General features: G+C 45.8%; 2 protein-coding genes across 2 annotated transcripts in view; both read right to left on the reverse strand.

Annotated features, from left to right (window-relative positions):
• Positions 1-27,229, reverse strand: part of LOC134395624 (zinc finger protein 397-like) — a 284,784-nt gene that overhangs the window by 31,206 nt on the left and 226,349 nt on the right. The gene's annotated exons all lie outside the window — the stretch shown is intronic.
• On the reverse strand, positions 5,156-26,993 carry LOC134396964 (zinc finger protein with KRAB and SCAN domains 7-like). Its single transcript, XM_063123578.1, has 11 exons — positions 26,733-26,993; positions 25,893-25,968; positions 25,249-25,331; positions 24,759-24,885; positions 21,174-21,443; positions 17,900-17,957; positions 14,279-15,026; positions 12,682-12,835; positions 10,374-10,456; positions 8,902-9,028; positions 5,156-7,016 (listed from the first exon to the last, which is right to left on the reverse strand). Exons 1-11 carry the CDS (start codon positions 26,991-26,993, stop codon positions 5,644-5,646), a joined length of 3,360 nt encoding a protein of 1,119 aa, XP_062979648.1. The 3' UTR covers positions 5,156-5,643.

Raw genomic sequence — 27,229 nt, forward strand, 5'->3', positions numbered from 1 at the left:
GCCTATGTATACCAGGAAAGGAGCAGGCAAAGGGAACATCAGGGGCTGCTCCAGTGGGTCTGCCCCTCTTTCGGGAGATGAGAGTGGGAGCAGGGCCATCCCTGCTAGGGTGACCCGATGGAAAGGAGGACAAGGGCTCCTGTATCTTTTAACAGTTGGGTAGAAAAGGGAAATTCAGCAGGTGCCATTTGTAGGTATGCAGCATCTGGTGAAATTCCCTCTTCATCACCACAGTTAAAGCTGCAGGAGCCCTACCTAGCGTGACCAGATACAAAAGAGAGCCAGGCTCCTGCAGCTTTAACTGTGGTGATGAAGAGGGGATTTCAACAGGTACTGCATGTCCACAACTGACACCTGCTGAAATTCCCTTCTCTATGCAACTGTTAAAAACACAGGAGCCCTGTCCTCCTTTCCATAGGGTCACCCTACTGCTGACAGTCTATTTAATTTCTCACACACCCACCCCTCTCTTTTCCTTCCCAATCCTTTTCATTGTCCGTCATGATTGTACACCTGAGGGAAGGGACTGTCTTCTTTGCCGTTTGATTGTAAGTCGCTCCGGGAGCCTTTTTTGGCTCAGGGGCAGGAGAAATATACTATAAATAAATAAATAAATAAATAAATAAATAAATAAAAATAAATATGGGTGGGAGGATGCTGTTGTACTTTTGTCCTGCTTGTGGGTTCCTGGACAACCACTGGTCAGCCACCGTGTGAACAGAGTGCTGAACTAAATGGACCCTTGGTCTGATCAGCAGGGCTCTTCTGATGTTCTTATGAAATACTGCTGTAATTTCAGATCTGAGGCAAATGATAAGAGGAGGGGGGTAAGGTACTGAGGGGCCAAGTCCAGATGCCCCACATCTTCCACGCTCTAAGACTGGAGATAATACTGCAGAGGCCTGGTGACCTGGGTCAGATCCAACTGCACTGGGAAGAGCCCAGGACAGGTGAGCCCCCCCCCCCCCCGGCCACCATTCCATCTTTGCAGCTGTTTCCTATATCAGATGGGATCAACCGGGATTCATTGTCGCCCCGATTGCTAGGAGGATGAGCATGCCCAAATATGGTACCCAGTAGGGCTGTGCACTGCCACAGGCCGAACACCCAAATCTGAGCCAAGCAGTACGACCATGGAACCAGTTACCTAGGGAGGTCATGGGCTCCCCCACCCCATGAGGAGAGACTGAAAGAACCGGGCATGGTTAGCCTGGAGAAGAAAGGATTGAGAGGAGACATGAGAGCACTCTTCAACTACTTGAAAGGTTATCACACTGAGGAGGGCCAGGATCTCTTCTCGATCCTCCTAGAGTGCAGGACATGGAATAATGGGCTAAAGTGACAGGAAGCCAGATTCCGGCTGGACATCAGGAAAAACGTCCTGACTGTTAGAGCAGCATGACAGTGGAACCAGTTACCTAGGGAGGTTGTGGGCTCTCCCACACTAAAGGCCTTCAAGAGGCAGCTGGACAACCTTCTGTCAGAGATGCTTTAGGGTGGATTCCTGCATTGAGCAGGGGGTTGGACTCGATGGCCTTATAGGAACCTACTATTCTGATTTAATGATTTGGCCTGCCTCGGCCTGAATACGAGGCAACACCAGGCCGGCCCGAGGCAAAGCTAATTCAGGGTGGTGGTGGGCATTCCCCCTCCATGCTTGCATAGGAAAACTGGCGCAGTGCTGACCACGAGTCCTATTCAGTCCCCTCCTTCCCTTCCTGCTCACCCCCCCTCCAAGACTTTCTTTTGCCATCCATCCATTCCCATTAGAGCCAAGATTTAAAAGTAAGATGTGAGCTCTGCAGTTTTCATAAATCTACAATCTCAAACTATGGCAGAGCCCCCATCTCGCTTTTAAATCACGGCTGTAATGGAGGAGGACAGACCGCAAAAGTAAGTCCCACAGGCGGTGGGTGAGCGGGGAGTGCAAAGGACTCCCAGTGGGTCTTGGGCTCAGCTTTACTGGGTGCCTGCTACACAAACACTTGGCAGGCACCTGGGACCCCACAAGGCCTGACCTGCTTCGGGGAGGGGGGTTGAACTTTGATTCAGATTCAGTTTCAAATCAAGGCCAGCCCGAAAGCATCCTTGAGTCGTAGAATCATAGAATTGTAGAGTTGGAAGGGGCCTATAAGGCCATTGGGTCCAACTTCCTGTTCAATGCAGGAATCCACCTTAAAGCATCCCTGACAGATGGTTCTCCAGCTGCCTCTCGAAGGCCTCTACGGTGAGAGAGCCCACGACCTCTCTAGGTAACTGGTTCCATTGTCGTACTGCTCTAACAATCAGGATGTTTTTCCTGATGTCCAGCCGGAATCTGGTTTCCTGTTAACTTGAGCCCGTTATTCCGTGTCCTGCACTCTGGGAGGATTGAGAGGAGATCCTGGCCCTCTTCCGCGGGACAACCTTTCAAGTATTTGAAGAGTGCCATCATGTCTCCCCTCAATCTTCTCCTCTGTCGAACTGGGGCCTCCCAAAATGGCCTCCAAGGTGAGTTGGGGGGTGGGGAGGGCTATGCACAGCCCTAGTATCCAGGGCAGGAATCATGGATATCCTGCCTGGTGCCTGAGGGGATTAAAAGACGCAAGTGAGCATGCCCAGAGCTCTGCTCCTTTGCGTATGTTCAGCGAGCAAACGTACACATGTGCAATGCAACAAGCAGACCAATTGAGTCATTGACTGGTGATGCACCGCCATTTTACTTTCTTTTGGTTGCATTTTTGAAGCCAGGCTGGGCTTAGAGATTTGGGAGCTGGGATACGGTATGGAGGCAGGGCTCTGCCCCATGGGCCCAAACGGACAGGCCAGCTCTGATGTTAAAGATGAGAAGGAATTCCAGCCACTTCCTCAAAGAAATAGGAGGAACCATTAGGGAAGAACACAGACTGTGGCCCCATTCAGAAGACACCTTAAACCATGGCTTTAACCACGGTGATTAAGCCAGAAAGTTGGGCTGTGTTCAGAAGACACCTTAAACCACAGCTTTAACCATGGTAAATAAAGCAAAAAGCCTTATTCACCGGGGTTAAAGCCATGTTTTAAAGTGTCTTCTGAACGGGCCCAATGCTAATTACTAACACAAGCGATTTTAGACACAATTGCTAATGTTTGCAAAATCAATTTGGAGCTTTGCAATGTGCCTTTAACTGATCCAGAGCAGATATTTGTAGCTAAGCCGCAAAACTTAAAAGAGCAGGTGAGAAACCAATTTAAACTAGACAGATGACAAAAACAGATCAGCCGTGATGATTTGTAGAGTATATATGGAATTGCTGAACACCTTGATGATCCTACCATATATCCTATAGTGGTTCTTACTAGAAATTTCTGTCAGAAATTTAAAGATATTATTCATTTATTTATTTACAATATATTTATATACTGCTCAATAGCTAAAACAGATTCCGGAGTGGTGAACATAGGTATAAACAGTAAAAGAAAGAAGATTAAAAAAAGCAAATTAAGATTGTTCAATTTAAATCAAAGGAACTAGAAAAAACAGTGGCTAGTGGAAGGATTCTCAAAACAAGAGTTGTTTTCAGCTGTACTGGAAGCAACCTAGTGTTGGTGCCTGCCTGACCTCCAGGGGGAGAGAGTTCCACAGAGAAGGGGCCACCACACTAAAGGCTCTTCCCCTGGTGGATTCCAATCGGAGGATGGATCTATGTGGAACCACCAGGAGCAGGCCCTCGGATGACCTCAGTGACCGGGCAGGTTGGTAAGGGAGAAGGCGCTCTCTCAGGTATCCTGGTCCCAAGTTGTTTAGGGCTTTGTACAAGAACCTAAAACCCGGCCCGGTAGCGAATAGGCAGCCAGTGCAGTTCCCTCAGCAGAGGAGTTACATGCTGGAAAATTATGTGATATTATACCACCGGCTAACAGAGTTGCCAATGTTTCCCCCCGCAAAAAAACATTTCAACTATTACTGGCCAGCTGAGAAGGCAGTGTTGAGATCAAGAACTTCTGGTTTGCAGAAATATAGCAGCACTGTATTACACCCTATCCAGCGAGTAGAAACAGAAGCAGATTTGCATTCTTTCAAACTTGAGTCTTTTTATGATGGAATGATTTCATTAACACATTTTTTTTTAAAAAAAATCTCCAAATGCTTCCTACAGGAGGGGAGAATTAAAGTTGCCATACAATGATCCCTGTAATAATCATGTGAGGCTGAGATTTATTACATCTGCAATGTAGATGGGGAAAACTGAGATCGGGAGAGTTACGTAGGATGATACACAGACATAGAGAGTATCACTTCATTCACCACTCAGACAACTCTGATGTCCAAACAAATGATCTCTCTGTTGGAAGCTTCTCCTATCCCTTTTCATTCTTATCTGCATTTTCTGGGATTTAGGTATGTTTTTGGGTGCAAAACACCAACTCCCCTCCCATTGAATAGTCATTCGGTTTCTCTCTGAAATTTAATCATTGCATCTTTCAGAAAAAACTGTTTCTCGCACTCAGGGCATTTATAAAGTTTCTGTCCACTACAAGTTCTTTGACATAAAATGCCTAGAAGCTGGCTTTCTGAGATTCTAGGCATCTGAATGGTTCCTCTACCGCATGGATACTGTGATCATCACTGAAGCGCGCAAGGGGTTAATGTGTTGTCTGAACACAGTGCCTTTCCTGCAGGGTGGGTTATTATGTTGCCTGAACGTAGCATGTTTTCCTCAGGGTGGCTAGTTAACCATGCAGTGTAGTTTATTTTTCTTGAACAAACCACCATGAGAACCTGTGATTTGTTGTAGGGTTCTTCAGGATGGTTAACAAGACACACTGCATGGTTATCAAGCTGAATATGAGCCAACAATGAAATATGGCTGCAAGAAAGGCAAATGCTATTTTGGGCTGCATTAATAGAAGTATAGCTTCCAAATCGCGTGAGGTACTGGTTCCTCTCTATTCGGCCCTGGTTAGGCCTCATCTAGAGTACTGCGTCCAGTTCTGGGCTCCACAATTCAAGAAGGACGCAGACAAGCTGGAGCGTGTTCAGAGGAGGGCAACCAGGATGATCAGGGGTCTGGAAACAAAGCCCTATGAAGAGAGACTGAAAGAACTGGGCATGTTTAGCCTGGAGAAGAGACGATTGAGGGGAGACATGATAGCACTCTTCAAATACTTAAAAGGTTGTCACACAGAGGAGGGCCAGGATCTCTTCTCAATCCTCCCAGAGTGCAGGACACGGAATAATGGGTTCGTTACAGGAAGCCAGATTCCGGCTGGACATCAGGAAAAAAATCCTGACTGTTAGAGCAGTACGACAAGGGAACCAGTTACCTAGGGCGGTTGTGGGCTCTCCCTCACTAGAGGCATTCAAGAGGCAGCTGGACAACCATCTGTCAGGGATGCTTTAGGGTGGATTCCTGCATTGAGCAGGGGGTTGGACTCGATGGCCTTGTAGGTCCCTTCCAACTCTGCTATTCTATGATTCTATGAACCCTGTGGAAAACACACTGCGTTCAGACAACATGATACCCCGCCCTGCGGGAAAAGTGCTGCATTCAGACAATTCGAAAGCCCAGGGTCCAACAACAACCCACACTGGGTGGGTTTGCATGTTGTGTGAACCCAGCCACTGTAGCTTTTCTCATACCGAGGATTTCATATGGTTAGTTTGAAATTTTTGATGTCTCTTCAATGATTCTCTGTCTCTGAAGCTTTCCCGCACTCAGGGCACTTGTGTGGCTTCTCCCCATTATGAATTGTCTGATGGTTCTTCAAATAGACTCTATCACGGAAGTATTTCCCACACTGAGAACATTCGTATGATTTCTCGCCAGTATGAATTCTCTGATGGTTCTTCAAATAGACGCGGTTGCGGAAGTATTTCCCACACTGAGAACATTCGTACGGTTTTTCCCCAGTATGTATTCTCTGATGGGTCTTCAGAGTTTCATTCCGAGTGAAACTTCTCCCACACTCAGGGCATTTGTACGGTTTCTCTCCAGTATGAATTCTCTGATGGATCTTCAAATAGTTTCTGTAGCTGAAGCATTTCCCACACTGAGAACACTTGTATGGTTTCTCTCCAGTATGAACGCTCTGGTGATTCTTCAAATGTTCACTCCGACGGAAACTTTTCCCACACTGGGAACATTTGTACGGTTTCTCTCCAGTATGAATCCTCAGGTGTCTCTTCAAGTTTTCTCTGTCCCTGAAACATTTCCCACATTGAGAACAACTGTATGATTTCTGTTCAGTATGAATTCCCTGATTGATTTTCAAAAATCCTCCTTGATTGAAACATTTCCCAGGCTGTGAGCCTTTTTCTGGTTTCCCTGCAGTATGAATTTTCTGGTGTCTCACTAATGCATTTCTAAAAGTGAAGAGTATCCCACACTGGGGACATTCATGCCTTTTTTCCCCAGTATGAAGTTGCTGGTGGTTCAACAAATGTTCTCTCTGGCTGAAGCATTTCTTACACTGAGAACATTCATATGGCCTCTCTTCACTTTGAATTCCTTGATTTCGCTTTAGTGACTTCATATAACTAAAGCTCTTCCCAAACTCTGCAGGGTGATCAGGTTTCTCTCCTGTGTGATTACTCTGATATCTCCTTAAATTACCACCTTTGCCATTCTCAGATAATTCCGATGTACTCTCTCCTGTCAGCACTGTTTGATCAAAGCATACATTTCGCTGGGCGGTTTCCTCTGATACCTGACATTCGGTATGATCTTCCCTGGTGTGCATCATCGTAACAAGTTCCGATGTGTAGCGATACCTTCTACCATACTTGGAGAACGTTGGCATGTTATCGCTTGTGCACACTTCGGAAGGCGGGCTAATTGCAGCTGTAAGTTGTTCTGTGAGTTCGTTACATTCCTTCTCTCTCCCCACAGGCTGTTTCTCTTGTCCATCTTTGGACTGGCAGCCTTCCTCCTGCATCTCCGCCGTCTCCAGCACATTCACTTCACTTCTCTGTGGGGCTGTCCTGGGCGTGTCCTCCGGCTCATTTCCTGCACATTGGGAATTCTCCATCTTGACCTGACTGCCTTTCTCATCACCTGCAGAGTCAGAAAGAGGAATGTTATTCCATGTGCCGGTGACATCTTTTTGAGATGTCTAACATCTTTCCTCTGGTTTTTCCTTCTAAGGGCATGTCTACACCAGTCTTTATCCCAGGGATCGTCCCTGTGTGTCCACATGACGCACAGGGGATCCTGGGAACAGGGATATCTGGGAACACTTTTAGCTTGAGTCTTCCCACGGTCTCAAGATCGTCCCAAGACCATGGGAGGTGTGTGGGCACCTGTCCCAGGTTCGTCCTGCCTCCTTGTGAGTAAACAGGAACTGGGCATGGAGCAATATTTATGTATTTATTTATTTATTGCATTTCTATACCGCCCAATACCCGAAGCTCTCTGGGAGGTTTACAAAGTTAAGACAATTCAAAGTATTGAAAGTATTCAGGCGCTCCGTGCCCATCGGGGGTGGGTGGGGGAAAGCAGGTGGTTGTTTTTTTACTTACAGTTTTCTTGGAGCGCAAGTAGAATCATAGAATCATAGAATAGCAGAGTTGGAAGGGGCCTACAAGGCCATCGAGTCCAAACCCCTGGTCAATGCAGGAATCCACCCTAAATCATCCCTGACAGATGGTTGTCCAGCTGCCTCTTGAAGGCGTCTAGTGTGGGAGAGCCCACAACCCCCCCAGGTAACTGATTCCATTGTCATACTGCTCTAACAGTCAGGAAGTTTTTCCTGATGTCCAGCTGGAATGACAGTATGCTCACCTCTGATAAAAAAAGGGGGGGGGGGAAATGGTGGGCTGACATCCCTCCATCCTTTCGGGATGTCACGCCTGCTTGTAGATGAAGGGGAGGATCTCGTGAGCGGAATATCGCTAGATCCTCCCCCGTCCCTCCCGGAACGCCAGGGGGTGTAGACCTGTCCTAAGGCATTTCTCTCTCTGTGACATCCATGCTTCTTCCTGTGTCTATGTTACCCCTCTTTTTTGATCTGGGGCTATGGTTTTTAAATTATCGAATACCAAGGAAATACCAGGCATTTCTTTTGATAATTTAAAATATTAACTTCTATAAGGGAGAGAAATATGAGAAAGCCAGGAAAAAGTGTCCTCCCAACATCGAAATGGAAACCACTGGCAGAATGGATTTCCTTTCCCCTCCTGCAACCACCTGCACATTCCCAGAATACCATTCCTGGTCAAGCCACTGTAAGAGAGAGGGATACTGGGTCCAAGCCCTCCTTGTGGATGTCCAAGCAGGGAGCAAAACATTGGACAAGGGCCTGTAGCCTAATCCAGGAGCTGAAGGAACAGAGAAAGAGTGGGAGGCAAGAGCCAAAGGAAAAAAATATTGAGGCAAAGCTACCTGGGAAAGGAGGTGAGGGTTAGTGGTCACTTTGTGACCTCTTTCCCAGACGTCTTCCTGGCATTTGGACTAAGGGCTTTTCTACGTGACGCTTTTAGCCTGCCACTTTACCGAGGTTTCTGGTTCTGGATTCTTTGTGGGATTAAGATTGGCTCCTTTACACGTGCTTTTTTTCTAGGGGTTTTCTTTCTCTGCTTTTCTATACGTTCCATTACGCAAACACTAGGTGGCGCTGTGGTATAGCGGAACTGCTCAAATAGACCAAGGTTTCATGCTGACATTCACAGAAACACCAGACTTTCCCCCTTAAGAAGAAAGAGAGGCGACGCCTCTAAGCATGACAATGTCCTGTAAAGTACCCATAAACCACCATGAGTGAGGTAGAAAAGCTCATGTAGAAAGGCTCTGTATTTCATATAAAGTAACTGGGAACAGAATAAAACCCATTTATGTCTTATTTATATAATTTGAAAACGAACTCTTTCCCGTTCTTAACATGGCAAACTGGATCTTCTGTCCTTTACTGGATTTACAGGACTCAAGCAAAAGAGCTCCTTACCCAAAAAATCGACGTTGTCAACTTCCTCCTGCAGGACTTGCCAGACTACGGTCTCTTGGGCTGGCTGGTTCAGACTCGGGCTGAGTATCTGCAAAGAAAGTCTGCTTTTGTTGTGTTTCACCTCTCCCTGGAAGGAAGAAAAAACACAGCCACCTCATCCTCATGAGTGATATTCAACCTGTTCTGGGCGATACAGAAATATAATAAGTAAATAAATTCCCATCCAATTTTGCTGTGGAAGAAATTATGTTAAGGCGAAACATCACACACACACACACACACACACACACACACACACACACAGAAACCCAGAACAATTCATTTCACCATCATCAGGTTGCTGATAAATTTTCAGTGAAACAAGTAAAAGGAGAAAAATGTCCCGTCCCAACCCAACTTTTACAAATACTATTTTGCAGTCTGCCATATTTAAGAATATGGGTCGCTGCTTGCAAAGTTTAGTTTGGGCCTTTGGCTGCAATCCTGTGTATACTCGGGAGCATGGTGCCCCTTAAACCTTATGCCAGTTGCTTCAAGAGTTGTAGATCCATAGAGCTAAGTCTGCCCAAATATATGTTTGACCCATGTGGGCAGGCATTTGAGCCTGCGGCCCCATTCAGAAGACACCTTAAACCATGGCTTTAACCAGGGTGGTTAAGCCAGAAAGTCAGGCTGTGTTCAGAAGTCACCTTAAACCACGGCTTTAACCAAGGTGAATAAAGCAAAAAGGCCTTATTCACCGTGGTTAAAGCCATGGTTTAAGGTGTCACAGAATCATAGAATAGTAGAGTTGGAAGGGGCCTATAAGGGCAACGCCATGCTCAATGCAAGAATCCACCTTAAAGCATCCCTGACAGATGGTTGTCCTGCTGCCTCTTGAATGCCTCTAGTGTGGGAGAGCCCACAACCTCCCTAGGTAACTGATTCCATTGTCGTACTGCTCTAACAGTCAGGATTTTTTTCCTGATGTCCAGCCGGAATCTGGCTACCTGTCACTTCAGCCCATTAGTCCGTGTCCTGCACTCTGGAATGATTGAGAAGAGATCTTGGCCCTCCTCTGTGTGACAACCTTTTAAGTATTTGAAGAGTGCTATCATGTCTCCCCTCAATCTTCTCTTTTCCAGGCTAAACATGCCCAGTTCTTTCAGTCTCTCTTCATAGGGCTTTGTTTCCAGACCCCTGATCATCCTGGTTGCCCTCCTCTGAACACGCTTCAGCTTGTCTGCGTCCTTCTTGAATTGTGGAGCCCAGAACTGGATGCAATACTCTAGATGAGGCCTAACCAGGGCCGAATAGAGAGGAACCAGGACCTCACACGATTTGGAAGCTATACTTCTATTAATGCAGCCCAAAATAACATTTGCTTTTTTTTGCAGCCACATCACACTGTCTTGTGAACCTATGTGTTACCCTGACTCCTATACATTCCCAACCTTGTACATAGCAAATTGACTTGCCAGAATGTCACATACCTCTTTCACACCACTCTGGATCGTTTCCAGTTCTTCAGCAGAAAGTGATGAATTAGTGTGACTTGTGAATTTTATTCCACTGCCTGAAAAAGGACGAAAGGGGTGTTTAAGAAGGGGGGGGGGGCAAGCCCATCCTTCCATGCTTAGGATGACCACATACATTATTTTATTCGTAACATTATTTAGGGATTATCTTTTAAAACAGGATGCAAAATTACATTTCAAAATCATTCAAGTGCCAGGCAGAAGAAAGGGTGTTGAGCAGCTGAAAATTTAATCTAGGAAATAATCTATCTAACCTCCATAGGGAAGGAGAAACTTTAAGCACTGGAGACAAGAAGGAATTTTAGCAAAGAGAACCTGTAGTTTTACAACAGGAAAAGATGCCTCTACTGAAACTCCCTTTGCCTTACAGCCATCGAAGGCTCAGGAGTCCTGAGCACTTCCTCAACTCACAGGCAGGTAGCAAGGAACTCTTTCTTTGAGCCAAACAACATGTTACATTCATCCTGTAGTGTGTAGCTGAGGCTTCTCTTACTTTTTACTCTTGTGTAAGGCCGTGTGGCCCCAATTCATTTCAGGACCATGACACTCTGGGAGGGCAGGATTAAGCTTCTGCTTCCCCCCACTCCATTCCTCCTCTCTGTCCCAGAGCACCATGGTCCCAAGCTGTGCATGCTTACACAAGAGTAAGAACATAAGAATTTCCATGCTGGATCAGGCCAAGGGTCCATTTAGTTAAGCACTCTGCTCACACAGTGGCCAACCAGCCATTGGCCAGGGATGAATAAGCAGGGCATGGAGCAACACCACCCTCCCACCCATGTTCCCCAGCAACTGGTGCACACAGGCTTACTGCCTCGAATACTGGAGATAGGACACAACCATCAGGGCTAGGAGCCATTGATAGGCTTCGCCTCCAGGAATTTATCCAACCCCCTTTTAAAGCCATCCAAATTGGTGGCCATCACTACATCTTGTGGCAGTGAATTCCATAATTTAACTCTGCACTGTGTAAAATGTAAGGCAAGCCTCAGCTACATGCTGCATGACTAACGGGCAGAGCCAGATTACACTAATGTTGTGGCCCTAAACCATGAGAAGGTAGGGGCCCCATACCATAAAAATAAAGAGAAAAAAGTGTATTAGATTATAATAGAAAGGGTAATGAAAGGGTACCATCCAGCATGAAGGGGTGCCTGTAGTTAAACAGTGTTAGATCTCCTTTTCTATTAAAAAAAAAGCGTATAAAAGCACCAATAAAGTAAGTTGATTTGAACTTCTTTTAAACTGGCTCTAGTCTGCACTTATTGCCTCCAATACTAAATACTGAGTTGCCACACTTTCTCAATATAAGGCAACTCTGCCGTAATTCCTACCAGACTTTCAATATATTTAAGCCAAAGCGATTTCAGTGATAATGCATTTTTCTTCTCTCCAACATAGAATCATAGAATAGCAGAGTTGGAAGGGGCCTACAAGGCCGTCGAGTCCAACCCCCTGCTCAGTGCAGGAATCCACCCTAAAGCATCCCTGACAGATGCTTGTCCAGCTGCCTCTTGAAGGCCTCTAGTGTGGGAGAAGAGCCCACAACCTCCCTAGGTAACTGATTCCATTGCCGTACTGCTCTAACAGTCAGGAAGTTTTTCCTGATGTCCAGCTGGAATCTGGCTTCCTTTAACTTGAGCCCGTTATTCCGTGTCCTGCCCTCTGGGATAATTGAGAAGAGATCCTGGCCCTCCTCTGTGTGACAACCTTTTAAGTATTTGAAGAGTGAACATATTTAGAGGCCCCTCAAAAGATGAGGCCCTAAACCATGGCTTACTTGGCTTGTTCCTAAATCCAGCACTGGTAATGTGTAATTTGGCTATTAATATTCCTTCCACAGCCTTGTCCATTGCTGGTCTCTTTTCATGATGAATATGCAGCTTTGTTCTAAGGAGCTGTGTTCCGATCTAACTACTCTGCTCTTGCACAGCTTATTTCAATAATCTTGCTGCTTGAATTTCGTTCTTGGCCGCCCCAATCAAGCTGAAAGTGACTATGAGAAAGTCTGGAAACCTGGGTCTCGGCAATTTCGAAAAGATGCAAAAACAGGCCAAGCATCATGTACGTTCAATAATGGTACTGAGGACGGAAATTCAGCTGCTGCACCTACTCTGGTCTCCTGCACGAGAAACTGCCTTTGCCAAATAACACAAGACTGATACAGGTCAAAGACGGTTGGCCTTACTTTTCAACCTGGTCAGCAAAAGCATCCCACAGACACAAAAGAAGCAGAACATTTAATAACTCAGTTAATCCTTACCCAGCACGTTGATCTCCGCGTCACTGTTTCGTTTGGCTTCTTTGTAGATCTGTCCCTTCACAGCGTCCAAGGGCCCTTCCTCTGTATCCAGGAAATCCTGTTGCTCCTCTTTCGAAACAGGGAGGATGATCCCACGCAGAACAGAGAGACACGGCTGGGAGAGAAAAACCATCTGTCAGGGATGCTTTAGGGTGGATTCCTGCATTGAGCAGGGGGTTGGACTAGATGGCCTTGTAGGCCCCTTCCAACTCTGCTATTCTATGATTCTGTGATTCTATGTAAATAGCAAGGGACACTTTCTGCACTCGTGGCTAAATACGGAATATTTGACTTTAACTATTTGAACGTAGCCTTTGCTTGCACGAAACATTTCGCGCTAAGACGGACTATGACTATATGTAATAAAATATATAAATCAATAGAACAATAATAATGTCACACAGAGGAGGGCCAGGATTATTATTATTATTATTATTTATTTATATAGCACCATCAATGCACATGGTGCTGTACAGAGTAAAACAGTAAATAGCAAGGCCCTGCCGCATAGGCTTCTCGATCCTCCCAGAGTGCAGGACACGGAATCATGGGCTCAAGTTACAGGAAGCCAGATTCTGGCTGGACATCAGGGGGGGATCTACACTATTGCTTTTAAAGTGCATTAAAGCACTTTGAAAACGTTTTGAAACCTGTGTCCTGGGCCCCAACAGTTGTCAAAACTGTTATAAAGCACTTTAAAGCAGTAGTGTAGATCCCCCTCCCCCGAAAAACTTCCTGACTGTTAGAGCAGTACGACAATGGAACCAGTTACCTAGGGAGGTTGTGGGCTCTCCCACACTAGAGGCATTCAAGAGGCAGCTGGACAACCATCTGTCACGGATGCTTTAAGGTGGATTCCTGCATTGAGCAGGGGGTTGGACTCGATGGCCTTGTAGGCCCCTTCCAACTCTATGATTCTATGAAAAATAGGTATTGTGTTTGGCAATACTGTAAGGGTGGAACTTTCTGCGTTTGGAACATCTTTCAGGAAGCATTTAACATGTTCTTATTTGGAATGGTGTTCAGCTGGTTTCAACATATTTAATAATAATAATAATAATAATAATAATAATAATAATAATAATTTCTTACCCATCTCTTCCTTTGGATTGAGGCAGGGAACAACATTAATACAACAATACAATACAAATCAAATGCATAAAACTAATTAAAAGAGCATATAAAACCAATACAATATTAAAATAACATACCCTTAACATAATCTTAAAATTCTTAGGTTTAAAGTTCATCTGGGTAGGCCTGCTGGGAGAGACTAGTCTTTATAGCGATTTTAAACTCAGAAAGAGTGTCAAGTTGAGAAATCTCCTCCGGCAGGCCATTCGACAGTCTGGGGGCGACAGAAGAAAAGGACCCCAGGTTAACAGTTGTCAGCCTAGTTTTGCCTGACTGAAGTAAATTCAGTCAGCCAAAACTTATCAGTTCTATTCATTTGATGTTATAAGTTCTACCCATTTTTAACTGAACAAGTGTTTCCAGCAACCTAATCCACATTTTGTGTCTTCTTAGAGACTTGGGGAACTAAACATTAAAACCTCACCTGCCTCTGTCCTGTTTCAGCCTCTTGTTGGCTCGTGAGGAAGTCCTCGGCCAGGGCCAGGGCCTGGGAGCAGGTGTCCGGCCCTCCTGCCCGGATCCAGCCCTGGAGGTCCGCTGGCAGGCTGGCCAGGAACTGCTCCAGGATCAGCAGCTCCAGGATCTGCTCCTTGCTGTGTCTCTCCGGCTTCAGCCACTGCCGGCAAAGCTCCTGGACTTGGCTGTGAATCCTTCGGGGGTCTCTGACCTCCTGGCAGCAGAATTGCCTGAAGTGCTGGCGCTGCGCCTCCATCCTCAGGGCTTCCCCTCGCAAGATGACCGCCTTCACTTTCCCATAGTCCTCCTGATCTCTGGCTTCTAGGCTTCGGAAGGCCTGTTCTGCTTCTCCGCTCAGTGCTGGCAGGAGCCGGGCCGCCCACTCTCCTCTAGGCCACCGACAGGCCTTGGCCACTTGCTCAAAGGAGGCCAGAAAGGCCTTGGTATCATCCCATGGCGACATCTCTGACATCCCTGGTTTTCCCCCTCCTGTGTGAATGGGCTGCAGTGTCCTCAGGAACTCCTGCCACTGGGCTTCCCAGTGGTCTTGCACCCCCTTCGATGGTTTCCTTTTGCCGTCTTGCAACGTGTCCCATCCTGCCTGCTCTGTCAGATATTCTGATTGAACTGCACTGGTGACTTTTCCTGCTCTGACTGGTTCTTCTTCTAGTTCTGGGCCTGAAGATTTTTCTTCCTTCATGGCTTTCTCTTCTGATCTAATTGGAGTATTTTCAAATTAGATTACTTTTAGTGAAATATCTTTGAGATAGCCAACGTTTAAGAGATCTAACAGAAGTGTTTAAAATATATATATGCAAAAATGTACTATCCAGCATTTATAAACTATTTCAAAAATATGACAAAGCCAGAACAAATGAAACATTTCATGATAAAACAGGTAGAAATATAGGTTAAATAATCGCATGGATATATGCAAGTATCTTTGGAACCGAAGGAAAATGAGAGTGAACTGCTACAAGATCTTAACACGATGGTATTGACTCCAGCAGTAATAAATAAGATAAACAACAACTCCCCAACTACCTGGTGGACGTCTAAGAAACATAAAAGATAGCAGGTTATTATTGCCAATGGAAAGCATGTCCTTTGAGTAAAAGCTATTGGAGGAAAAACCAAAATGGTAAGATATGAGTTTACATTACACCCGGTTTTCTTTCTTTTAAATTACATTGGCCCCGTTCAGAAGACACCTTAAAAACCACAGCTTTAACGAGAAAGCCAGGCCATGTACAGAAGACACCTTAAACCATGGCTTTACGGTGTCTTCTGAACACAGCCTGGCTTTCTGGCTTAATCACCGTGGTTAAAGCTGTGGTTTAAGGTGTCTTCTGAACAGGGCCACTGAGAGATCAGCTCACCAAGCACAGAAAAGAATAACAGGCTACATGTCTGTTCTGTTATGGTTGTACACACTCCATCCTCCCCACCTAGATTTAGGCCTGAAAGTCCAAAGAGATGTATGGCTAAGTTGTAAGCAAATTTGTGGTTTTTCACAACATTTCTGATCATGGGGGATGCCTGTTAAACCTTAGCTCCCAATTCTGGCTCTGCTGAACTTGAGCCAAACATGAGATAAGACTTAAACCTGCTGGATGTTAATCATTGAATCATATAGTGTTTGAAGTGCTTCGGGTATGTTATCGCACTAAGCTTTCAAGAGCCCTTCCAAGCAGGATGGTATTAAGATACCCATGTTGCAGATGGGGGGGGAGTGAAACCGAAAGATTTCTAAAGGCCATCTAGTAGCTGTCTTCTCCCATACAAGAGCCAGTGTGGTGTAGTGGCTAAGGTGTTGGACTGGGACTCGGGAGATCTGAGTTCTAGTCCCCACTCTGCCATGGAAACCCACTGGGTGACTTTGGGCCAGTCACAGACTCTCTCAGCCCAACCTACCTCACAGGGTTGTTGTTGTTGTGAGGATAAAATGGAGAGGAGGAGGATTATTTAGGCCACCTTGGGTTTCTTGGAAGAAAAACGGTGGGATATAAATGAAATAAATAAATACAAGCCTGCCTGGGTTTTAAGATGTTTGAGGAGGCCGTTCTCCCCCAGTAGCCACCATCAGAAGCACTTTTGCTTGGGACCCAGGAGGAGGCCTGGCATTCCCAGGGAGGGAAATTCAAACTGACCAATCCATAGCCCAGGAAGCCTTGGTCAAACAACCCCCAGATGATCTCACAGTACTTCTTCTGCATAAGCGAAAGTGAAGGGAGGGGAAAGTGAAGTTGGAGAGCAGCCTGGAATGTATAGAGATGTAACTTTGGGTGAGTGCTAGACTGGCCATGTCCTTTGTTCAAACATAATTCTAGAAAGAAGCCAGGAGGGGAAAAATATTGGGTTCTGTCACAGTAGGCCGACTTCTTTATTATCAGAAAGTGGCAGGATATAAATGCCCAAATAGCCACCTCTTAACTGATGAAGCAGGCCGTAGTCCACAAAAGCTTCCGCCACAATATATCTCTTAGGCTGCAATCCTACACGTGCTCCCTTGGAAGAACGTCCCATTGAGCTGAATGGAAGTGACTTCTGATTAGACTTGCAGGGCTTTTAGGCTGCAACTCCAGGCCCATCGACCTAGGAGTGAAGCCCATTGAATACAGGAATACAGATTACACTCTTCAGTCTTTCCAGTGCATCAAGTATGTCCCTACTGTCTCTGGGATTTGCAATTCGCCTGTCTTCTTACCGCCACAAGGAACAGCGAAGAGGGTGGATTCCAGCAAACAGCTTTAGGGTGGATTCCTGCATTGAGCAGGGGGTTGGACTTGATGGCCTTGTAGGCCCCTTCCAACTCTGCTATTCTATGATTCTATGACAAACATCCCTGGCCTTCGCACCTCACCTCTTTTTGATGGGTTATGTTCAATCCCGTTCTTTGGAGGTTGTTGAAGGCCTGGTTCAGACAGCACGCTAAACCATGCTGCTTAACCACAAAATGGTTAAGGGAATGCAATGCATTCCCTTAACCATTTTGTGGTTAAGCAGCATGGTTTAGCATGTGGTCTTCACCAGGCCAAAAAGTTATTTATTTATTGCCTTTCTATATCGCCCAATAGGCAAAGAGATCCTGAAAACGCCCCCTGCACAGAGGCTGGTATGGGGGGGGGGTTTGTAAGGAGGCCGTCCCACGTTGCAGAGGTGGGAAGGGGAGGCTGAGAGAGGACGGCAATGGCCCTGGGAATACGGGGTCCGCTCCTACGATTCCCATCTTACAGGCGGAACGAGGAACAGGGCCCCGATCCAGAGAGAGAGAGAGCGGCTCCTTGTCGGCTTGCACGGCAGGCCACCATTCACACACTGCACGGATCAGGGCGGTGGGAGAGGCTGAGGCTGTGTGGGGCAAACCCAGCCGCCTTCGTCCAAGGGCTCCTATCCCCCCAGCCACCCCATGCCGCAGCCAGCATAACTGCAGAGTCCAAAGCTACCCAGGTCTACTCAGAAGCAAGCCTGGCTCCTAAGCAAGCCACGCGTGTGCGTTTGCAGCCTCCGGGGCTCCGCCGTGCCTCCCACCGCCGCGCAGTGACCTCGTTTCTTGCCACAGCAACCACCCAGCTCAAAATGATCATACCGGAATCGACGAGGAAGCCGGTGGGACCCTGGGTTGGCTGTCGTGCGCGCTCTTTCCTCTGCTCAGCTCCGTTTGGGCGGCTGCGCGGGGCTCAGTCTGGGGCAGGGCGGGATTTCCTGGCTGCCGTCGGGAGACCCTCGTCGCTGGACTGGGCGGCTGGCTGGAAGGGGGACGGAGGGAGGCTCTGCCAGGGCTGATTCCCCCCTTTCTTCCTTTCTCTCTTCTTCCTCCTCCGTCTGTGGTTTATGGGCCGAGCTGAAGGAGCAGCCGAGGCCCCACGTGACCGCCCCCTCCTGGACGCCTCAATCGTTACAGCTCCCCCCTCACAACACAACCCCCCCCCCACACACACGACCCACATTACAAGGATGCGAAAGAACCCTATATCCACATTTTCAGAATTAATGTGGCAGAAGAGCCTTGAGGAAATGCAAGAAATGAGATGCACGTGAGCCAATGCCACATAAGAACCTAGGAAGAGCCCTGCTGGATCAGCCCGAGGGCTCATTGAGTCCTGCACTCTGCTCAGACAGGAGCTTGTGATCTACAACAATTCCAAGATCATAGAATCATAGAATAGCAGAGTTGGAAAGGGGTCCATAAGGCCATCGAGTCCAACCCCCTGCTCAATGCAGGAATCCACCCTAAAGCATCCCTGACAGATGCTTGTCCAGCTGCCTCTTGAATGACTTTAGTGTGGGAGAGCCCACAACCTCCCTAGGTAACTGGTTCCATTGTTGTACTGCTCTAACAGTCAGGAAGTTTTTCCTGATCATAGAATCATAGAATAGCAGAGTTGGAAAGGGGTTCACAAGGCCATCGAGTCCAACCTCCTGCTCAAAAGCATCCCTGACATGCTTGTCCAGCTGCCTCTTGAAGGCCTCTAGTGTGGGAGAGCCCACAACCTCCCTTTGTAACTGATTCCATTGTCGTACCGCTCTAACAGTCAGGAAGTTTTCCCTGATGTCCAGCTGGAATCTGGCTTCCTTTAACTTGAGCCCGTTATTCCGTGTCCTGCACTCTGGGAGGATGGAGAAGAGATCCTGGCCCTCCTCTGTGTGACAACCTTTTAAGTATTTGAAGAGTGCTATCATGTCTCCCCTCAATCTTCTCTTCTCCAGGCTAAACATGCCCAGTTCTTTCAGTCTCTCTTCATAGGGCTTTGTTTCCAGACCCTTGATCATCCTGGTTGCCCTCCTCTGAACACGCTCCAGCTTGTCTGCATCCTTCTTGAATTGTGGATCCAGGAACTGGACGCAATACTCTAGATGAGGCCTAACCAGGGCCGAATAGAGAGGAACCAGGGCTTCATGCGATTTGGAAGCTATACTTCTATTAATGCAGCCCCAAATAGCATTGGCCTTTCTTGCAGCCATATCGCACTGTTGGCTCATATTCAGCTTGTGATCTACAACAACTCCAAGATCCTTCTCATTTGTAGTATTGCTGAGCCAAGTATCCCCCATCTTGTAACTGTGCCTTTGGTTTCTATGTCCTAGATGTAGAACTTGGCATTTATCCCTATTAAATTTCATCCTGTTGTTTTCAGCCCAGTACTCCAGCCTATCAAGATCACTTTGAAGTTTGTTTCTGTCTTCCAGGGTATTAGCTATCCCACCCAATTTCATGTCATCTGCAAATTTGATAAGCGTTCCCTGCACCTCCTCGTCCAAATCATTAATAAAAATGTTAATAAAAATCCTTCTTGTTTGTAGTATTGTATATCATTCCTTTTACCCCACTGTCTTGTGCGTTATTCAGATTTTGTGTAGTTGTGTGCTGTTTAGCATGGCTCTTGTTGAAGAGCCCTGGAAGCATTTTAACCCCCTCACCGTTCCCCACCAGGTAGAATCACGCAGACACATTACCGTTTTTAACTGTTGTAAACCGCCCGGAGAGCTTCGGCTACGGGGCGGTATATAAATGTAATGAATAAATAAATAAATAAATGATGTCCTTTCACACTCTTTTTATGATAGAGAGATTTCATTCAAAAAAAATTATTAGAATTCATAAAGCCTGCATTAGGAAAAATTTAATTTTCTGTACTCTTATCCCCATAGTAATTGGAGGAGTGTGAACACACATTTGGCATCATTATAGATGGGGAGAACTTAAGCTGAAAGAGTTGGTTATAGAATCATAGAATAGCAGAGTTGGAAGGGACCTACAAGGCCATTGAGTCCAACCCCCTGCTCAATGCAGGAATCCACCCTAAAGCATATGATGACACTCTCACACAAACAATACATTTGTAATTATTCTCTCTTTAGAAAATCCAATATTCAATCAATTCATCACCGTGTTAGAATTCGTTCACAGATTTCATTCCTTTCTGTATTTGGGTACTTTCACATAGTCAATTTATTTGTAAGCATTCCCTCTACTTTGGGTTACTCTAATATCCAGTCAATTCATCAACTCAAGCAGTTCCCACGCTGAGAACATTATGATGGTATCTATCCAGTTTAAATTCCTTGATGCATCTTCAAATGTTGCCCCTGACTGAAACATTTCTCACAGGGAGAACATGTATAAGGTTTCTCTCAATGATAATAATAATAATAAATTTATTTGTAACGCGCCTCTCCATCCCGATCGACGCGGGAAACAGGCACAAAACACAAATACAATCAAAACACAACATACATTATTAAAACTTCCTAAAAACATCCTAAAAGCCTCTCATTCTCTGATGGGCCTTCAGACCGTTAGTCCACCTGAATCTTTCCCCACACTCAAGGTTTGTATGGTTTATCTCCAGAATGAACTCTTTGGTGTCCCTTCAACTTGGCTCTTTCCGTGAAGCCCTTCCCACACTGAGAACATTTGTATGGTTTCTCTACAGAATGAATTCTCTGATGTCTCTTCAAACTGGTTTTGTCCTTGAAGCCCTTCCCACACTGAGAACATTTGTATGGTTTGTTTTCAGAATGAATTCTCTGATGTCTCTCCAAACTGCCTCCATCAGTGAAGCACCTCCAACACAGAAAACATTTGTAATGTTGCCAACTAGTATAAATTTCCTGGTGTCCAGTGAAGGTTTCCTCAGACTCAGGATCTTCATGCCTCTTCTCTCCAGTATGAAGTTGCTCATGATGTAGATTCAAATTCCCCTCTTTGCCATTCCCAGGAAATTCCCCTCCTTCTATTGTTGGTTGATATTGATCAAAGCTTGGATTTCGCTGGTGATTTTCATCTGTCATGGGGCATTCGCCCTGATCCTCCCTGGCATCTATCATATCAGGTGGTAACTTGTAGCGATATCTTCTACCGTACTTGGAGAACATGGGGATGTTGTCCCTTGTGCGTCCTTTGGAAGGTGGGCTAACATCAGCTGTAAGAACTTCCGTGACCTCATGACATTCAACCTCTATTTCCACTGGCTCCTGTCCCTTTTGGGACTTGCATCCTTCTTTGTGCATCTCAGCTGTCTCCAGCACAATCGCTTGGCCCATCGGTGATGCTTTCCCAGACATATCCCGTGGCTTGATTCCTCCATACTGACAGTCCTCCATCTTGACCTTACTTCCCTTCATGTCACCTGTGGAAATGGAAAAAGAAATGTTGCTCATTCTCTGCCCAGCTCTTTTCAACACAACCACAGCCTCCGTTTGCCTGACTGGTCCTTCTAAGGCAGCCTTCCTCAACCTAGGGCGCTCCAGATGTGTTGGACTACAACTCCCAGAATGCCCCAGCCAGCAGACCCTATGCGGCAGGGTCTTGCTATTTACTGTGTAATCTGTACAGCACCATGCACATTGATGGTGCTATATAAATTAATAATAATAATAATAATAATAATAATAATAATAATAATAATAATAATGTGTTGGACTACAACTCCCAGAATGACCCAGCCAGCTCTGGCTGGGGCATTCTGGGAGTTGTAGTCCAACACATCTGGAGCACCCCAGGTTGAGGAAAGCTGTTCTAAGGCATCTCTCTCTCTCTCTCCGCTGCATCCAGGTTTCTTTCTATTTCTGTAATCCTTTCGACCCCCTCCTTTTAACTGGGGCTAGGATTCTTAAATTATAGAACATCAAATAAAAGATTAGGCAGATTTTAGAAAAAATTATTTTAAATATTAATTACAAATAAAGACTGGTGACATTTTGTTCTCAGTGAAGGGAGCCAGGACCAATACAGTATTGTGAGGCCTATGAGAAATACAGAGAAAACTGTGCCCAATGGTGCCCCTCTGCCAGTGGAAGAGATACTAGTGGCAGATGGCATTTCCCTTCATCCTACAGCTCATCCCCGGCCTGCTCTACACGGTTGGGAGACCCCAAATGCCGATTCCCAGGCTTGCATGGGACTCCCAGGGAAAAGGAAGATTCCTGTTGCACAAGAGGAAATCCGCCTGTGTGGTGCTGGATGTCGCCCTGTGTGATAATAAAGGAGAATACAGTGGTTCCCAATTGGTGGTCCGTGGACCCCAGGAGGTCCACATAACCCACCCAGGGGATCCGTGGCACCATTCACAAATTAGCTCTGCAAGGTCTGCATTTTAATATAAGAAAATACGCCATCTCCCGTGCTCTGCTTCGACAGTGATGTCATGCGCGAAAGCACCTGCGTGATTTAGCGACTAGCTTCAGAGATTACTTCCCTGCACCTAATCCTGAAAACTCATGGAGAAGGAATCCTTTTGGATGTGGTGATGTACAACTAACAACTCTATCTGCGGAAGAGCAAGATGCACTTGTTGACGTGACTTGTGATGGTTTATTGAAATCATTTTTCAAAAAATATAGACCGGACCAATTCTGGGTGAAGGTTTACCCTGATTATAAGAAGGTAGGTGAAAAAAGCTTTGAAACATATTTATTTATTTATTTATTACATTTTTATGCCGCCCAATAGCCGAAGCTCTCTGGGCAGTTAACAAAAGTATAACATCACTGAGCACCTGCGGGATTTAGCGACTAGCTTCAGACATTACTTCCCTGCACCCAATCCTGAAAACTCATGGAGAAGGAATCCTTTTGAATGTGGTGATGTACAACTCACAACTCTATCTGCGGAAGAGCAAGGTGCACTTGTTGACTGACTTGTGATGGTTCACTGATATCATTTTTCAAAGAATATAGACTGGACCAATTCTGGGTGAAGGTTTTTTCTGATTATAAGAAGTTAGGTGAAAAAAGCTTTGAAATATCTAGTTCCCTTTTGTTCCACATACCTTTGTGAACAAACATTTTCGACATTTTGTTATATGAAGAACAAGCATAAAAATCGGCTTGATGTTGATCCAGATTTGAGATTAAAAGTAGGAAATATTGAACCAGATGTGGAAGGGATTGTTCAGGGCAAAAAAAGAGGTATGACTTCTCCCATCACATTTAGGTTTAGTAGCTGCTCGACAGGTCACAATTTGTTCAATTGTAAACTAGATGTTAGTAGAATTAAATTCGGCTTTATATTCCTAACTAAATCATTGTCATTTTTGTGTGGTAATATCACAAATATCACAAATTTTATGGTCTGTTTTTAGTATACCTAAAATCCTTTGCTTATTAGGGGCTACCCCTTATTTTCTCCAAAAAAATTGCTTCGCACAGGTAACTACCATAGAGATAACAAAATTTTCAAAAGTAGGGTGTCCATGGCTTGGCATATGAAAAACCAGGGGTCCGCAGTACTTCCTGTTAAGGAACCCAAGGCAGCATACATAATCCTCCTTCTGTCTATTTTTTCCTCACAACAACAACCCTGTGAGGTAGGTTGGGCTGAGAGTCTGTGAATGGCCCAAAAGTCACCCAGTAGGTTTCCATGGCCGAGTGGGGACTAGAACCCAGATCTCCCAACTCCCAGTCCAACACTTTAGCCACTACACCACACTGGCGTAGTACATGTTGGGTTGTCATCAGCTGCTGGAATTTGACATAATCTTGTTCAATCCAAAAATGGCAGAATAAAAGATTTTAAAAAACGGAAATGATAAATGGAATTTTCAAACACTGGAGGGAAGGATGAAGTCATGTTAAACATGCTTTCTTGCAGTGTTTGAAAACCCCTAAACCTAAACATGGATTGACTAAAAAGGCGAGATTTTGAAGATTTAATTATTATGCTTTCAATTACTTAATTGCTGAAATGTTTTATTTCCTCTGCTTTTGTAAAGGTGTTTGTTGTGTATTCACTTAAAAGTTTTTAACATCATAACGTCATGTAAACCAAGATGGCATTTGATACAGCACTTACTAATCAGGAATTTTTTTGGAGCCAGCAGAGTTAAACACACTGTGATTCTTTTCAGATGGCAGAAAGGAGGGGGCGAATGAAATCTTTCTTTGAGAGGCAGCAAAGCTCTGCCCTCCTCTGAAGGAAGGAACCCCAACATCCGCATCTTCAAGATGCTTCGGTCCTCAGTCTCATGCCTTTGATTTTCTTATTCCATCCCATTCTATGCACACCGGTAACATTTTATGATGACCCCAGAATGGGAACCAAAGAAATAAACCTTTTTCTATGATAGTGAGATCTCCTTCAAATTGTGTTATTATTATCTGTAAATCCGTCCTGCATTAGGAGGGCAGAATTAAATGTTCTGCACAATTGTCCCCATCATAAAGACAGGGAAGAGTGTGAAGGCAACACCCTCTTGCTGCGCTGACCTGCTTTCCGCCCCACCAGTCAGATTGGCCATGAGCCACCTCTGATAAAAACCCCTTTAATGTCTTGTGTCCCACCCCCCAGATATATATGTATTTGGAATTTGAAAGAGGACCACGCTTTCGGACTATCAACACTTTGAAACTGCTCTTTCTATCCACTCATCTCAGTTCTGAAATTGACAAATGGCCTCAGTTATTCTTTCCTTCCTTGACGGGACTTGAGCAAAAGAGCTCCTTACCTGAAGGCTCTACGTTCCCCCCGTCCTCCTGCAGGACTTGCCAGACTGTGGTCTGTTGGGCTGGCCGGGGCAAACTCCGGCTGACGATCTGCAAACACAGGCGACTTCCACGGACATCCTTCTCTTCCTGCAGGGAGGAAAATAGGCAGAAGGACACTATGGCAAAACATTACACACACCTCAAATAATTAATTTCACAAATACCAGTTCACGGATATAAATTCCAGGAAGAAATTAATGAAAACTGCCCCATCCCACTGGAACATTTACAAATATTGTTTTGGAGATAAACTTGAGAAAAGAGGTGGCTGCTTGCAGCATTTCGTTTCTGCCTCTGGCCACAACCCCATTGACACTTGGGAGATCAGGGCTCTGCAGGCCTCCTCCCAGCTTCTTGGAAATGAGAACATCCCATCGGCGAAGTTCCTCAAACCATATGGACATCCATTCCAGCATCCGTGTTACCCTGGATCACCAGAATGTCACCTACCTCCTTCACACCAGTTTGGTTCATTTTCTGTTCTTCAGGAAGAAGTGAAGAATTTGCAAAATGTTGGGATTTGATTAAACTGCCTGTGAAGGACAGGAGGAAGATTTTACTAAGGGAAGCAGCCCTTTCCTTCATGCTTAGGATGGCCAGGTTTATTATTTTACTTATAATAAACCTGGCCATCCAAAGCACTGAAATGCCAAGCAGTAGAAAATAGTTTTAACTGCCTGCCTAAAATTAAACACTGAAAGAGCCAATCTAATCTCCCTAAGGAAGAAGTTCTTTTAAGTACTGCAGCCATGAGGGGATTTTGGCACAGATAACCTGTAATTCAGGAGTAGGAAACGATACCTCTGTTGAAATTCCCTTTTCCTTGCAACTGCTGAAGGCTCAGGAGTCCTGCCTCCCTTTTCACCTCCTCATCATCCAGGAGGAAATCTCTCTCAGTCTTCCTAGCTCAGCCTTCTTTATAGCTATTTCCTTTGCACAATGTGTGTGCAGGTAAGTTGTTCTGGTGAACTCCCTTTTGATCTAGAAGCTCAGCTCTTGCACAACTTCTTCCTATAATGGTTTAGGAGCTGCCCCCTCCCTCCCCGCCCCGTTAATCTGAACTAGTCTAAGCACAATCTTAAAAGTAGCATCACCATTTTGCTCGGCTTCTTTGTAGATCTGTCCCTTCACAGGATCTGACGGTTCTTCAAACTCCTCCGTCAGCGGCCCCTGAAATAGGCAGGATGATTCTACTCAGAACAGAGGCACATGGGAGGAAGACTCACTGCTTTGGGCAAGAAATACTTTGTGCTCTTCTGCATATATATGGTTTATTCAAGTTTTTATTTTTTGAATATAATATTTGCTGCTTTAAAAAACCCTGCACTAAGGTCGGGTATATCCATAGTCAATAAAATAACAACAACAACAACAACGCAAAGATAGGTATTGTATGTGGCAATACACTACAATGGTGGAACTGTCTACAATTGTAGCACCTTTTGAAAACAATGAAAAGGATCTTATTTACATTGGCATTCAGTGTCCGAAGTTCAGCTTGTCCTTAGCTAGGTTTTATCAGTTTTGCCCATATTTAACTGAATAACTCCTGATGCTTACAGCAACCTGCGTCATTCTGAGACTATAGGAGTAAAATATTGAAACCTCACCTGCCAGGCCGCTGTAACAGCCCCTTGCTGGCTCGTGAGGAAGTCCTCGGCCAGGGCCACGGCCTGGGAGCAGGTGTCCGGCCCTCCTGCCCGGATCCAGCCCTGGAGGTCTACTGGCAGGCTGGCCAGGAACTGCTCCAGGATCAGCAGCTCCAGGATCTGCTCCTTGCTGTGTCTCTCTGGCCTCAGCCACTGCCGGCAAAGCTCCTGGACTTGGCTGTGAATCCTTCGCGGGTCTCTGACCTCCTGGCAGCAGAATTGCCTGAAGTGCTGGCGCTGCGCCTCCATCCTCAGGGCTTCCCCTCGCAAGATGGCCGCCTTCACTTTCCCATAGTCCTCCTGATCTCTGGCCTCCAGGCTCCGAAAGGCATCTTCTGCTTCCCCACTCAGGGCTGGCAGGAGCCGGGCTGCCCACTCTCCTCTAGGCCACCGGAAGGCCTTGGCCACTTGCTCAAAGGAGGCCAGGAAGGCCTTGGTGTCATCCCACGGGGCAGCCTCTGACGTCATTGGTTTTCCCCCTTCTGCGTGAGCGGGCTGCAGTGTCTTCAGGAAGTCCTGCCATTGGGCTTCCCAGCGCTCTTGCATCCCCCTGGATGATTCCCCTTTGCCCTCTTGTGATGCTCCCTGTGTTGTATATTCTGACTGAATAGTACTGGAGGCTTTTCCGGCTCTGCCTGGTCCTTCTTCTAGTTCTGAGCCTGCAGGTTTTCCCCCCTTCATCGCTTTCCCAGCTCTGCCTTCTCAAATCTAGAGTATTTCCAAATCAAGACATTTTTAGTGCAGTATCTTAGACATACCCAACATTTAGGAGTTAAAAAAAT

This window comes from Elgaria multicarinata, chromosome 3, assembly GCF_023053635.1.
Source record: "Elgaria multicarinata webbii isolate HBS135686 ecotype San Diego chromosome 3, rElgMul1.1.pri, whole genome shotgun sequence".
In the NCBI taxonomy this organism is placed as follows: Eukaryota; Metazoa; Chordata; class Lepidosauria; order Squamata; family Anguidae; genus Elgaria; species Elgaria multicarinata.